The 15,804-nt window shown below is 43.9% G+C and overlaps 1 protein-coding gene and 1 long non-coding RNA gene across 3 annotated transcripts in view; one reads left to right on the forward strand and one right to left on the reverse strand.

Moving 5' to 3' along the window:
- Positions 1–5,656: 5,656 nt before the first annotated feature.
- Positions 5,657–13,401, reverse strand: LOC127685891 (uncharacterized). Of its 2 annotated transcripts, none has more exons than XR_007977940.1 (3): positions 13,338–13,401; positions 9,874–10,065; positions 5,657–5,991 (listed from the first exon to the last, which is right to left on the reverse strand). It is a non-coding gene; the product is annotated as an uncharacterized LOC127685891 (long non-coding RNA). The 2 variants fall into 2 exon arrangements; XR_007977939.1 differs by lacking the exon at positions 13,338–13,401 and adding an exon at positions 13,136–13,326.
- Positions 13,402–13,545: 144 nt separating this feature from the next.
- Positions 13,546–15,804, forward strand: part of Mertk (MER proto-oncogene, tyrosine kinase) — a 104,830-nt gene continuing 102,571 nt past the window's right edge. Inside the window, exon 1 of the mRNA XM_052183567.1 lies at positions 13,546–13,779. Within this exon, the coding sequence (XP_052039527.1) occupies positions 13,722–13,779 (58 nt within the window). The 5' untranslated portion in view covers positions 13,546–13,721. The remainder of the gene's footprint in view (positions 13,780–15,804) is intronic.

A 15,804-nucleotide genomic window follows, 5' to 3' on the forward strand; every position in this document is an offset into this window, starting at 1 on the left:
GTCTTGTGAGAGGATATTTTGCTGAAGCAGACATGTGAATGGACATGTGATATTTTGCTAGAGTAGATGGATGCTTGAGAGGGCGTGTGGTAGTCACTGGTCTTCACTTCATAGAGAGAAATGTGCTGAAGAACTTCTTGTGGCACTTCTCATGGTATTCCAGCTGATTCTAGACACTTTGGCTGATTCCTGACGATTTGCTGCCAGAACCTTGTCGTGTCCAAAGCACTGTGGATGCTGATCCTTCTCCCCATGAACTCTCTAACCTGCTCTAGTATTTGCTTTATCAGTGAACCATGATGCTCTGTAGGCATGTGTACTGGAGGCTTTCCTCGGAGATCCCTGGCCCGGCCAGGTGCAAGGGCTCAGGCAAAGGGGAGAGAGTGCAAGCAGGAAGGGTGAGCCTTCTTCCTCTGCTGCTGCAGCTGCCTCATCCTCAGTCTCTGCCAGTGCCTCCTCACTTGCTCTGCTGAGTCAGGCTGGGCTGGGCCAACAAGAGGCTAACTAGCCTTCAAGAATTACAGGAGAGCTTCTGGTGGCTTTGGGGAGAGCAGACCTCTTCCCAAGCAGTGGTGCTACAGCTCTTAAGACAGAAGCTATCAGGTGACAGAGTAGTTCTTGTACACCTTTATTCCTTCCAGATAGGAGTCTTATATACAGTTTTGGGGTGGGTCAGGGTCTAATAACAGATACTTCTCATTGGCTTGGTCTGAGAGCTTGGAGATACCTTATCTGCATGTGGGAGGGCTTGATGCTACTCCTATGTGATTGATGGCCACAAACCTCTCTGAGAGGGATTGTGGGAGGCTGTAGCTATGTGGCAGAAGACAGGGCTGAGGGGCGTAGCCAAATGCCTTTTGTCCCTTGCAAGCCAGAGTCACCTGCTGCATCTCCTAGGTTTAAAGCCTGTGCTCCACTAGGTACCAGGCTGCCTATCACAGCTCACTACCTCACAATGATCTGAAAAACGTTTGTGTGTGTTTAGATGTATAGGTGACCAGATGTGTGTCTTTTCCTTATGTGTGATTCACATTGGGTTTTGAGACAGGCTCTCTTTAGGACTTGAGGATGGCTGGTTAGGCTAGGCTGGCTAGCCATTAACCTCTAGGGATCCTCCTGCCTCTGTGTTCCTGGTGCTGGGATTACAAGACTGAGCCACCATACTTGATCTTTTAAGTGGGTGCTGAGGCTCAAACCTGGGTCTCCATGCAACAAGCACTTAACCAATTGAGCCATCCCTTAAGCCCTTGATCTGAGACTTGAAACACTATCTGACATCACTTCCATACCAACACACACACACACACACACACACACAGAGAGAGAGAGAGAGAGAGAGAGAGAGAGAGAGAGAGAGATTTCACAGCCTAGTATTTCTAGTCTGGTTTCCAGCACATGCTATGAAGTATGATATATGATGTAGTCAGCACACAGCAACAGTTGCAAAAACTTGGCCTTCTACCATACAACTGTGTTTAATGAAGTAACATATTGCATCATACATATCTCTCTCTCTCTCTCTTTCTTTCCTTCTTTGTTCCTTTGTTTGGTTCTTTCTTTCTTTGAGGTGTTTGTCAATTATGTGTATGGAAATGGAATGTGTGTGAGCTGGAACAGTTGCCTTAGGCCAGATGAGGGTATCAAGGGTGTCCTGGAGATGCAGTCACAGATGCTTGTGAAATGGGTGCTGGGAACCAAACTTGGGTCAAGAGCAGCTTATACTCCCTTTTTGTTTTTGTTTTTGTTTTTTAGATTTATTTATTACGTATACAATGTTCTGTATATATGTCTGCATACCAGAAAATGACACCAGATCTCATTATAAGTGGTTGTGAGCCACCACGTGGTTGCTGGGAATTGAACTCAGGACCTCTGGAAGAACAGTCAGTACTCTTAACCGCTGAGCCATCTCTCCAGCTCAGCATATACTCTTAACTGCTGAGCCATTGCACTGGCCCACCCCTCCACATTTAGCGGTTTAACAAATTACTTACAAGCACTGGACCCTTTTTTCACAAATTTTTGAACAAATTTTCACTTTGCTTTCAGTTTCATCAAAGCACACAACACCCACCTCACTTTGCAACAGCAAACTGTCATGTTCAGGTACTTGCATATCTCATGCTCTTCCTAGGGCACTAAAAGCACTCTCATATGGGGCATGGTGGTACACACCTCTAACCCCAGCTTTTATGGAGTGGAAGCAGGAGTTTACGAAGTTAAGGTCATTGTCAGCATTGCCTCTAGTGAGTTTGAGGCTAGCCTGGGCTATATGAGATTTCTGTTTTATAGACAGACACACACACAAAAAAACCATCAAAACAAATAATTAAATCTAAAATAAATAACTAAAAGGATTTTTTTATATCCACAACACTGCATTTCCCAAGAAACGATACATATTAACAGTTCTTGTCCGTATGTTGTTCAGTACAGTAAACACAATTTTCCATGCTACCATGTCATGGGACTGGGAGGCTTACTAGTAAGATTTTCAGCCTATTGGATGAATTATCTTGTAGAGGCGGGGGTGGGGAGGCCAACACTCTACGAAAGAAAATACCTTTATCCCGTTATCATGTTTGCTGATCTGAACACAGCCTCCTCCTTGTGCTATTTCACTTTCACAGCTGCAGGAGCCACTGTGCTGGACGGATTCCCTCCAGCAAGCTTGGAATCGCCCTGAGTGGCTTTGCTAGAGTCCCTGTATGGCCCTGAGCCCCAGCCAAGGACATGAAGCACACTCATTTATAATGTTGCTTTTTAATCATAGATCTGAGGAGGATCGGGGAGCTCTGTACCAGCTTGTCAGCATTGTTAATTGAAAACAGTGAGAGAGAACATTTGCACCTGGACTCTGTGGTTGAGGTCGATGTTGCCTTGGGAAAATGTCTGTGGAGGCAGTAAACAGAAAGATCCCAATGAGCCTCCATGTTAGGATTCCTGGGGTTCAAGTATGCCTTGCATCTATCAGTGATTCAAGAAAGGGTGTATGTGGGGAGCTGGAGAGATGGCTCAGCGGTTAAGAGCACTGACTGCTCTTCCAAAGGTCCTGAGTTCAAATCCCAGCAACCACATGATGGCTCACAACCATCCATAAAGAGATCTGATGCCCTCTTCTGGTGTGTCTGAAGACAGTTACAGTGTACTTGTATATAATAAATCTTTGGGCTCAGAGTGAGCAGGACTGGAGCCGATCAGAGGTCCTGAGTTCAATTCCCAGCAACCACATGATGGCTCACAACCCACAATCATCTGTACAACTACAGTGTACTCATACATATAAATAAATCTTTTAAAAAGAAAGGGTATATCTGCTCAGTTCTTTATAGAAGACGCCTCACCTCTCTGGATCTCTTACCCCAGATAAGCTTTGATTATGGTGCACACTCTTTTGTGACTACTTTGGTGACAGACAGGAATGTGAGTGTGGGCGGTATAAGTCAGGAAAAGAAAACCTGGGTGCGGCTCCTAAAGGACTACAGTGTGAGCTCTGGGTAGAGGACAGCCAGAGCGGTCCAAGCCTCAAGCAGAGCGGGTGCTCCAGGCCTTAACTGGCGCTAGGCTCCATGAGCGAGAGGCTCCCTGCTGGAGGAGCTATGCACCGTCTCAGCAGTGCTTCATACACATCGGCTGATACCTGAAATTAAGCATGCAATAGTCCACAGCTTCCCAAAGGAATTAATGAGGTGTTGAAAATTAAACCTTCTTTTAGACCTACTTAACAGCTGCACAACGGCAACTTTACTTGTGTTCAATTCGGCTCCGGTGCCGGCTCGTTTTACCACAGCTGACACAAGCTATTGTCATCTGAGGGGAGAGGACCTCAGTTGAGAAAATCCCTCCCTAAGATCAGACTGTAGGTAAGCACATGGAGCATTTTCTTTATCAGGGATTGATGAGGCCAAGCCCATGGCAGGTAATGCCATCCCTGGTTCCATCCTTGGTTCTATAAGAAATCAGGCTGAGCAAATCAGGAGAGCAAGCCAGCAAGCAGTATCCTCCATAGCATCTGTATTAGCTCCTGCCTCCAGGTCCTGCTGTTAGAGTTCCTGTCCTGACATCCTTCGATGGTGAACAGTGATGTGAAAATGGTGCTTCCTCGCAGCCATGGCAACTCTAACTAAGGCAGTTCCATGGATTACATTAGCATAAACCTACTCCTCCGAAGGACAGGCACTATAGTCTCACGGTGTGGAGCGCATTGAATAGCCTCTCCTAGGCACTATTTAATCCTTCCAAGACACTCCAAGATGTTATCCTTCCCTTTATGACTTTTGGCATTCTGAGTGGATTCTCTTCTTTGCAGCACCCCAGTTACCCAGCAAACTTCAAGAACATCTCATTTCTATTTCCAATATGGTACTGAAAACACCAAGAGTTATGTCATGGGCAAAGTGAAAGAGGTAGCTATAGTGCATGGAATGAAACTTTCTATGGCTGAGGAGAGACCTAGAGGTCTATAGACAAATGTAGCAATCAGGGCTGGCAGAGTCTTAATTGTCTAGTGTATCATTAGTATATATTAATTATATACATAATGGGTTTATTATGAACGGATTATGCATCTACAGAGTATATTTTCATCATATTCACTTTCTTTTTCCTCTTTAATCCCCCTTGTAATCATCTCTTGGCCCCAAAATTTTTTAATGATTTTTTTTTAAGATTTATTTATGTTATGTAAGTGTTCTATCTGCATGTACACCTGCCTACCTCAAGAGGGCATCAGATCATATTATAGATGGTTGTGAGTCACCATGTGGTTGTTGAACATTGAACTCAGAACCTCTGGAAGAACACACAGTGCTCTTAATCTCTAAGCCATCTCTCCAGCCCTTAACTCAGAATTTAAAGTCAGAAACTTTGGAGAAGGACAGTAGAATTCCACTCCCACTTATGGACAGCAGGAATCCGAGTGTGGGAGGTATGATTCACCAACAAAACACCCAGATGCAGTTACTGAAGGGCTGCAGTGTGGGTTCTAGATGGGTGATAGCCAGCGTGGTCCAGGCCTCAACTGGCACTAGATTCCTTGAGATAAAGGCTCCTGCTGGAGGAGCCTTGTATTGTCTCAGCAACACTTCCTAGGCATCTGCTGATATCTGAAATTAAAGGTAATGGTCTGTTTATGTAAAGAACACATGGCTTTCTAGCACTGAAAGTAGATTAAGGTCATTTCACTCCGCCACACAGTCATTTGCAGAGTATCCTGGGGTCAATCTGCTGTCTAGATCTCAGTCACTGGGGTAAGTAGCCTGAACTGTGTTGCAGTGGATGAGGGAGACTAGCCGATGGGATTGAATGGTGGCGGATAGGGGGTGCACCCCTGGGGGAGGGAACTCTATAGTGGAACAGAAGCAGGAGTAAATTATAGGTCCTGACTAAGAACAATGCTGCAAAGAGCAGGAGGCAGAGTTGAGGAGGCTACAGAGCAGGATTTGGGTTTAGAACAATGTCATGGGGCTGGGGATGTACCTCAGAGTGCTTGCCAAACACAGCAAGCTGTGGGTTTGATCCTCAGCTCCACACAAAGCCAGGGAGAGTGGCACACATCCATAATCCTAGAACTAGAGACGTGAGGCACAAAGACCTGAAGTTCAAGGTCATCCTCAGCTATAAAGTGAATTTGAATGGAATTTGAGATACTGGAGAGCCTATCTCAAAGAAGGGGAGGGGTATCATTAGTAAAGAATGCCTTAACCTTTCATGAATGTTCTGAAACACTGTCACAGTACCACAAGCCAAAAGCCCTTGTGCCATGGATCCAGCCCATTCTTTAATCAGGTGCTATAGTAACGCCAAAGTCTCTCTTATGGAGATACAAGGTGACAGGAAGTCTTCCTTCATCTTTTAGAGGCATAGGCACAATTCCAGGTATTCTCACAACTACAGCAGAATCTTCACAGTCTCAGCAATTTTTCAGTACACACAATCTGCTAGAACAATTCAATTTCTTGTCTTCTTCCTGTTCATTAGAGACTTTCCAAACTACAGAAAAGAATGGGACTAAACACATGGTTTAGCATTCAAGGAAATATTGCAAAGCACAAGACAGGAGCCAAAAAATGAAGTTCTATCTCACTTTTACTACTATTTTTAATAAAACATAAACTATTCTCTAATGTAAAATGTAAGGTAATATTACTCTGTTCTACTTCTAATTTAGCTGCAGCCTTCCCCTATTAGCAGAGAGCACAACTGGCCACACAGTACTTCTTAACCCCACTGGCATCAGGACTGGTGGATTTTTCACGAAGCTCCAGTAGTTTCTCTCTGTATCGGTGTCCATAATGACAGGATGCACACAGCACTCAGGAATCCAGATAGGACTTTCTGCATCTTTTTAGGGAAGATACAAACAGAACCTCTCATCCTGACCAACACTGGATGAGAACCTCTTTAAACTCCTGAAGGTAACTCTTTCCATTTTACTAAACCCTCTGACTTCTTTGCACCTTTCCAATGTTTGTCTGCAGCAGAAAGATTATCTCTATTAATAAAAAATTTAAAGTATAAAGAATAAAGGACAAGCTAGAATGTGGAGAGGTAAACTCTCCCTTTTTTGTTTCTTCAAGATAATTTTTTAAAGTAAGATTAGTTCTCTCTACTATAGCTTGCCCTTAAGGATTATATGGAATCCCTGTTTTATGAATAATATGAAAGTCCGCGCAAAATTTTTCAAAGGATCCACTGGTATATGCTGGACCATCATCAGTTTTCAACTGATTTGGGACTCCCATGTAAGTAAAAGCTTATAAACAATGATTTTTACATCTTTTATCTTTTCACCACTATGTGCAGATGCAAAAATCATACCAGAGAAGGTATCTATAGATACATGAACAAATTGTAACTTCCCATGTGATGGGACACGAATCACATCAATTTGCCAAATATCATTTGCTTTAAGACCTTGGGGATGAAACGAAATGAGCACACCGAGGGCATTGAGTAACAATTTGCACAGCTTGTTCTCTTGTAATATCACAATGAAACTTAAAAGTTAGCAGGGTGAAACTCAAAAGAATAAACATGTAATCCAATTACATGAGCTTCTCTGCCATAGAAGAGCTGTTTTATGGGATGCATGTATAAATCTATAGGAAATATAAAAGCATGCATGAAAGCAAATGTTAACAACTTGTCTTTTGGATAATAATTATCAATTTTGCCTAAAAGGCTTACCATGTAATAGGCCAAGTATCAATACTCTGTAATGACCAATTTGATAGCTGATTGAAACAAGGAACAAATGTTTCATCAGGTTCTTAAGACATTCTTTTCAAAATACTTTCACGATTCTATCCAACAATACTTTATCAACACACAGCTTTATATCAGGATGTTAAAACTTTACTTGGAAATGAAAAAGAGTTACTCTACATAAATGCTCCTCTTGCTAAGGAATGGCTGTGAACACAACATAAACAACTGATCACAGTAGCCTTCTCTACTATCTGTAAAGTTATTTGTCTTTTGCCAGTTAATTTGCATCCGCATTGAGAACAGAGGTTTAAGTCTTCCTGTGGTAAGCTTAGAGCAATGTCTTAGCCAATAAATGTTTTACAATTAATCAGGATGCAAAGCAAAAAACAACCTTCTGAATCCATAATAATTTTGTATGGAGTAGGCAGGCCAGATTTTAATGCCTTCATAAGTTCTCCATAACCTTATTAATCTCTCATAGATCTTTAGTTTGAATTGTATTTTGAATCACACCTGGCTAGATTTGTCAATAATGATTTTGACTTGAAACTTCCTAGGTGAGATTTGCAAGACAAAAGCAATGCCTCACAAGCCTCCACTGAGGCAGCTCTGAGCCTTGCATTTACTCAAATATAAATTCTTTTCTATTTATTTATTTATTTATTTATTTATTTATTTATTTATTTATTTATTTGAGACAGGGTTTCTCTGTGGCCCTGGCTGTCCTGGAACTCACTCTGTAGACCAGGCTGGCCTCGAACTCAGAAATCCACCTGTCTCTGCCTCCCAAGTGCTGGGATCAAAGGCATGCGCCACCACCATTGCCCCGCTATAAATTATTTTCTAATCTGAGCCTATTGCCCAAGGCCAAGCCCAACACCCACCTGTCCTGTAGGGCAGTAGCCTGCAACTGGTCCCCATTGTAAAAGGGTTGAATAACAAAAAGAACCTGTAATTTGAGGGTTCCTAGAAAAAAATTTTACTAGCTGTTTTTAGTAGTCATATCTACAAATTTTTGAAACAGTTCAAAAGGAGCCTGTTTGATACCAAATAAATTCCCACTGAGATCTTTTCAATCTTGGGGAGTTAAATTTTGCTTCTACCACTGTATCCAATAAAGCTTGTGGAAAAGTAGCAACAGGCCTATACTGGCCACATCTATTTTTAACTTTTATCATTCTTGAAATTATCTTAATTACAAAATATGGGTGAGTTAAGAATTGTGAGCCTTCGATCAGACTGCAAACTGCAGTCAATGGTACACTGGCAGTTGTTAACCGTAATTCTTAACTTTCTCTTGAAATATTAGAGCATAACTACAACTTTGGAAAGCAAAACCCAATTTTAAATGATCTATTCTCTTCAAAAATCAATGGCAAACACATTACTTTCACATTACAAAGTTTGTCTGCAAATTTTTTTTTTTTTTGGTTTTTTTCAAGACAGGGCTTCTCTGTCCTGGAACTCACTCTGTAGACCAGGCTGGCCTCCCAACTCAGAATCTGCCGGCCTCTTGTCTGCAAATTCTTATGTTTGAATGCATGACAGTGTAACTTATAATACCTCATTAAAGAGACATTGTTTTAAATCTTATCCCTTATAAGTCTAATTTTTAGGATAATAATTACATAAAATATTATGCCAATTTAAAAGTATCTTTAGAGGCCTGTTTTTCCTGGGTTGGGTCATGCCATGTGTTGTTAAGAAAACTCCAACCCTGAGTTACCAGTTTTAAACTAAATTTTTGTTTCCAATGTAATAATTTTTAATCATGCCTAATAACTTATAAGCCAATACTCTATCGTCAAGACATGCAAAACATATTTGTACCTTTAAGACCAATCAGAAAAAAATGAAGTGACTACATGAATCTCATAAATTTAAACCAAACAATTTTTCTCTAGCTGTAATTTCAAGAGAAAAAGCACTTTGTACCCAATTTCAGAGATTTCTCTAGGAGAAATAACCATCAGCCTACTTGCCCTAGAATTTGAGAAGCTGTTGGCCCTTTTAAAAGCAGCTTTTCTCCAGCTGTGCTTGACTCCTAGCTAAATGCAGGGCAGCTTAAATCAGCCTCTGCTGTGTAAACTGAGACTGGATCAAGAGATGGACTGCCAGCAGATAAAGTCCTTAACAATTTTTTCCTTTTCAACAGGAAATGAAGCTTTTACCATTTTTTCTTTTCAACATGAAACACAGAACAATCATTCAAACAACGAAACAAAGACACAAATTGACACATGGACAAATTGGTGCACCAAAGACAATACACAGAGGGAAGAGCACTTGGAACCAGTACTAAGAATATCTCCAGTAGGGTCCATAGAGGAAACAGGATGTCTCCATGTTCCCCCTTGTCCCTAGGAGTTTTGAAATCCATTTTCCTTCTCTTTCTCTTTCTCTCTCATGTTTCTGATATCTGTTTTTTGTTGTCGTTTTTTCTTGTTTTTTACTCTTTTATTTTATTCCCTATTCCTCTCGCCTGATGCAGTTCTAGACTTCAGACAATTTGCCTAAGAAAATTCCCCATCCCAATTCGCTGTCACACCCAACCTGTTTTAACCTTAATCCCACTACCTTGTTGCTTAAACCAATCTACCAGTTGATCTACTTTCTAATTGTAAGGTGGAACTTGTCGTCCCCATGGCACAATCCTGTACTTACTTTGTTTGTTGCAGTTTTTACTTTCACTTTGTTTCTTGCACCATATATTCCCCAATACGTTCCTCTTCCTTTCGCCCACTGGCTTTTCTTGGACTGATCCGGTCAGGAGCTCCTCTCTTTCCCAATCTCAGTGGGACCTCCACTTGACAGCGTCTGCACTGCCATGGTATTGAGTATCTGGCTGGCATAAGCCTGGAGGATTGACAGAAGACACACATTCAGGTCATTCTGTAAGGAAAGTGCCAGAGCTTTACTGAAGGACCAGCAATATATACTAGAGGCAAGAAAAAACAACAGGAAAAAATAATTATAGCCATAGGTCAGGTACCTGGGAGGTCCCTATCACACCGGGAGGGAAAACAGGAATCAAATTAAGCCACAGGTTGTTCCACAGGATGTTTCCTGTGCAAACAGCTCAGCTGGGGACATTGAGCTAAGCTCACCAATGCCCAACAGTTGGGCAAAATTGAGGCCTTTGATTGAAAGTCTTCAGTCAAGCCCCTGATATATTAAACTTACTTAATACATAGATCATGCTCATACTTTATGTTGGTTATAGGCAGCTATACTTGACTCACTAGAAATTATCTTCTCTGGCCCTGGATAAACAATGCCACAGACCCTGGAGAATCCTTCCTTTGGTTAATCAACAGTAGATCTAGCTGTTCCATGGTGATGTATGCGTTTAATCCCAGCACTTGGGAGACAGGGGCAGGTGTACAATTGAGGCCAGTCTGGTGTTTGAGGCCAGTCTGGTCTACAGAACCAGTTCCAGCACAGCCAGATCTGCACAGAGAAATGCTTTCTTGAAAAATTAAAAAGAAAACATAAACAAAAAACAAATAACAAGGAAAAACAACAGTAGATCTAAGGCTCTAGGCTACATAGTATCATGGAGACATGGGTTCCAGGTCATTGTTGCCCTGCATAAATTGCATAAATGCTGTCCTCTGGGCATTCTACAAACATGGAAATAGATATAGAAAATGGAGTCTGATTCCATTTTGTCTCACATTTCTCTTCACGTAGTTTGGTAACAAGAAATGTGACCATTTGGAAGTATAGTAGATAATTCTATGGTCAGCATGCAACTTATATTTTAGTTTGGTTTGCATGTTTGTGGAGGTTTGCAGACATAACTGCAAGCTCTTTGTCACATCTCTCATGAAGAGGGGGCTTCAAGTGTGGCTTGGCATTGCTTTCACCCTGAGAGCCGCTTCACCTCTGGCTGCATGGTGGCCACTGCATGGTGGTCACTCAGCACCATGCAGCAGCATCTTCTTTAGTCACGGAATTGCTCGCTCTTGGAGTCTGAGCTCCCATGCCAGACGTGCTCTAAGCTTGTCTAGATCCTTTGGTCCAAAGCCCTTGTCTCCAAATCATTCCAGTGCAGGCAGCAGCTAGGTAAATGAATTAACTTTTAGTCCAGGGCTTGACCAACTATGTAAAGGGCTGGATTATATGGCTTTGTGAACCATGTAATATCTGTTTCAACTACTCTCCTCTGCCACTTCAGCACAAAACCACAGAGATGATATTGCCCGTGATGGCTGTGTTCCAATAATGCTGATGTGCAAAGCTAGGCCATAGACTCCCAGGTCCTTTCTCACTGGGGTCACTCCAGGTGCTAGCCACTTGAAGGTCACAGACAGAGGCCACGGAGAAAAGATAATCAATTTCCTCTGTCTAAATCTATGACTCTAATAAAATGGTCAGTGCTTCATCCTACATTGATGGTAGCCTATAAAACAGTACTGTACAAGGGAGGGCCATTAAGAAAGGCAGATTTGAAGCTGAAGAGTTGGCTCAGTGGTTAAGAGCATTTGTTGCTCTTACAGTGGACCAATGTTAAATTCATATCACCCATCTGGTGGCTAACAACTATCTATAAATACATTCCAGGAGACCCAACACCCTCCTCTGATCTCCATGGGTACCCAGCAAACACATCCATGCAATCAAAACACGCATACACATAAAACTAAAGAAATTAACCAAAAAGAACAAAAGTCAGTCACATTTGCAAACATGGTGGCACACGTCTTTAATTCTATCTAGAACATGGAAGACAGAGCAGAAGGATCTCTGAGTTCGAGGCCAGTCTGGTTTACACAGTGAATTCCATGCCAGCTAGGGCTAAATAGTTAGACCTTGCCTTTAAACAGAAAAAAAAAAGTGAGATTTAAGCAAGACATAGTGGCACACACATGTAGTTCTAGCTACTAAGAAGGCTGGAATGTTTGCACAAGCAGGAATTCAAGTCCAGCCTGGGTATCGTAGCAAGACCCTGTCTGTCCTATGCAGATTTCTATTGCTGTGATGACCAAAAGCAACTTGGGGAGAAAAGCATTCATTTCAGCTTACAATTGTAATGCATCGTGAAGGAAAGTCAGAATAGGAATTCAAGGCAGGAACCTGGAGGCCAGAACTTAAGCAGAGACCATAGAGGAACTCTGTTCACTGACTTGCTCTCCTGGCTTGCACAGTTCTTATACATCCTGGGATAAATATCCCAGGAATGGCACCATTCACAGTAAACTAGACTCTTGTACATCAATCACCAGCCAAGGGTCTGTTTAATCCTGCCCTTCTGGTTTAATGTCTTGATGTTTTCCTGCAGGGCTAGAGATGCAAGGAGCTGATTGTATCACAGTGCTTCTGTGTCGGTCTGTCCTCAGTTTCAGTAATAAATACTTTAAATTCATCAGGGTGGTTTCCTCTAGGCTCTAATGAGATCTTTTTTTTTTTTTTCTAATGTGATCTTATCTCCAAAGAAAACAAACCATTCTATTTCCTTTAAGAAAGCCTCATACAAAATGTAAGGTATTTCTGTGGTTGCTAGAAAAAGCACCTTCCGTTTCTTTGTGATTCACAACAGGATTCACAATCTGATGCCGCTGTTTGGAGCCTTCCACCCTTTCCTGCTACAGCACTGTTTCTTCCATCCCTGTTTCAAACGCTCTCCTTAGTAGATTCGAACTAGCCTCTCCGGTGGAGATTGCAAGATCCTGACGCCAGGGTCCGCTCTTGCACTCCGATTCAGTAGCCAGGAGGAAGAGCCGGCACAGCAGGGTGTGCTGCCACGGTGGCCACCGCCTCCGGAGTGCAGCGATCAGGGCCTCTCTGGCCTACGTAAAGCCTGGACTGCAAAATCGCTGTCCCTCCAAGGCAGCTGGACCCACTACCTCTCAAATGTCTTGGAGTTGCATCCGGCGCCCTCCACTAAATTCTGCCTCTACCCTTTCCAAGCCCTCCTACCTACCCATACAGAATGAGGCTCCGAAGTTGCCAAGCAGCCAGAGACCCTCCTCCCGGTCATTCTCTTTCTTAGCCCCCTCCCCTTCCTCTCCGTCTCTCGGTCCTTTTAGCTTAAGATGGTGGCCTTCCCTTGCTGTGTTCCATCTCCCTTTCCTTCTCCAGCACCTCCCTTCCAGTCTTCCCACACACTCAAGCCAGGGGCTAACCTGCTGGAGTTGACGCAAGTTCCATTCACTTTTGCCCCGCCCCACCGTCCTCCCTAGGGCTTGGCCTTGGATTCGCCTCTTCCCGCCCCCTCCTCCAGTTCCCTCCTTCTCTGCTCTTTGCCCTTCCCCCTTCCCGCCCCTGTCCACTCCAACCTGCTGGCCCCTCCCAGGCCTGAGCCCCGGGCCCGCCTCTTCTAACTTAGGACGCCCGCGATCCCCAACTAGGCGCTGCCACTCCGGCGCCTGCTGCCCCGGCGGCAGGGACTGCGGCGCTTTGCCAGCGCGATCGGCGACCGGTGAGTTTGGGACGGTGACCGACGAATTTGGGACGTTGGTGGGTGCGTGCATCTGTCCGGAGAGAACTGCCAGATCCGCGGCCCCGCGATGGTTCTGGCCCCACTGCTGCTGGGGCTGCTGCTGCTACCCGCTCTCTGGAGTGGAGGTGAGTGCGAGCTGCAGGGTCTCTCGGGGAGCTGCTGCTCATTCCAACGAGCTGTCGAGAGTTATGGGGGGGGGGGGGGAGATCCCTAGCCGGGGCCTGGGGTGCACGTCTTAGTAGAACCGGTGGGCACCGAGAGCTTTCCGTTACCACACAGGAGGACCTCGAGCCCGGTGGGGAGCTCTGGGAGCACCCAAGTTTGAGCTTGTAAGAAATGCAGCTCAGGTCTGGCGTGGCATGCACCAAGAACTTTACCCTCAACACTGTCTAGTGGTCTGGCCGCGCTTTGGCGGGATTTCTGCGAGTCACAGACCGAAGATTCCAAGGTAATTCCACGCCGCGAACCAATAAGTAGCTGCAAGGAGTTGGGTGTCGCCGTTCGCGCGTGGCGTTGCACGGAGGCTAGGTGTCCCGCCAGGGAAAGGCTGGTTCTGGCTTCTCCCCCGACTCTGATGAACATTGTGCTGGCCCTCCTTTGCAGGGACACCCTGTGAGTGTAAGAAGCCTGCAAAAAGTAGAGGGGGGCGATAAGGTCCTTTCACTGTTACTGTGGAGCGGAATCAGTTTTATTTGGGTAATATCTACATTCACCTCAAACCACAAGAGTTCTCACAAGCGGTTCGATTTGACATGCTGGATTGATTAGCTCGAACAAGTATGGCAGGTTCCTCCAACAGATGACACTGAGGTACTTTGTGAAGAAGCTGGGAGAAAACAAACAAGGCTTTTCCAAAAAGATATAGAGGCGGGAGGGGTTGGAACACCACTATAAGCACGTTTCAAGTATTGCCCCTGCCCTGAAAGGATCTGTTTCTATTTGGAATGTGGTTTTGTCTCTTTGATCATGAATCTGGTAGACTAAAGTTTGTCTACCCAGAAAGTTTGGCTTCTGGTCTAGCTACAACCTCGTTTTTCCTCTCAAAGTTCATTTGCTCAAATGAGCATTTTTTTTTTGAAACAATTCTCTCCTTGCACGTTAAATTACATAAACAATTTGTAGTTTGAGGCAACCTGACAATTTGCAACAAATGTCAAGAGCCAAAAACGAGCAAAGAACTGAGACCGCTCTATTCTTCATTACTAAACCCTCAAAAATTTCTCAGCCTTTCTGCCAGGTTTATTCTTAATAATCTGCTGCATGTCCGGTGTACTTTTGCTACTAGTGCTGGCAGGCCATGTGTCGTTTTGGAGGCTGTGAATATGGTGTGAGCCTGGGGAGACTGATAGGAACCAAAGCTTTTGTTTGCTATTTTAAAATCTATACTTCGGTGGTGGCGCACACCTGTAATCTCAGCACTCTGGGAGGCAGAGGCAGGCAGATTTCTGAGTTTGAGGCCAGCCTGGTCTACAGAGTGAGTTCCAGGACAGCCAGGGCTACATAGAGAAACCCTGTCTCGAAAAAACCAATTCCAAAAAAAAAAAAAAAAAAATCTATGCTTTATTTACTAAGTTTTGAAAACGTGCAATGACACTCTGTAGCAGATAGACTTAGTTAGACAACCATAGACGGGCTTAAAGTGCACTCTGAGGAAGAATGAAAGTTCCTCAGTTTTTCTCCTACCTGAATTGGAGCTGCTGAGAACATGTTGCAGGCGTCCCAGTCCTTCCTCTCTGCTCAGCCCCTGATTTGGAAGGCTGGGGGTGGGTGGGATGGGGGTGGGTGGGATGGGGGTGGGTAGGAAGTGGGGTCGGGGTGGGTGGATCTGGGGACAAAGCGTATACAGGGGCATTCGGTGTCCCTAGGGAGGGAAAGAGGATGGAGAAATTTGAAAGTGTGGAAAAGCAAAGCTAGTCTGGTGACTTAGCCTGTGACTAAGATGTGTGAACCCTGAGAGCAAACTGGGCTTTTAAAATGGTGGATTGCTTAAATTGACACTGACAATAGATATTCCAACTTATTATAAACATTTCCCCAAGGACTCTAAGTGGTTCTGTTGCTCACAGCCGTTTGTATAGTGACCCCTCCTGCTTTTCAGAAGTAAGCCAGGTTTATTTGAATAAATAAATGAATAAACGAATGAGTGAATT

This window comes from Apodemus sylvaticus, chromosome 5 (genome assembly GCF_947179515.1).
Source record: "Apodemus sylvaticus chromosome 5, mApoSyl1.1, whole genome shotgun sequence".
NCBI classification, from domain to species: domain Eukaryota; kingdom Metazoa; phylum Chordata; class Mammalia; order Rodentia; family Muridae; genus Apodemus; species Apodemus sylvaticus.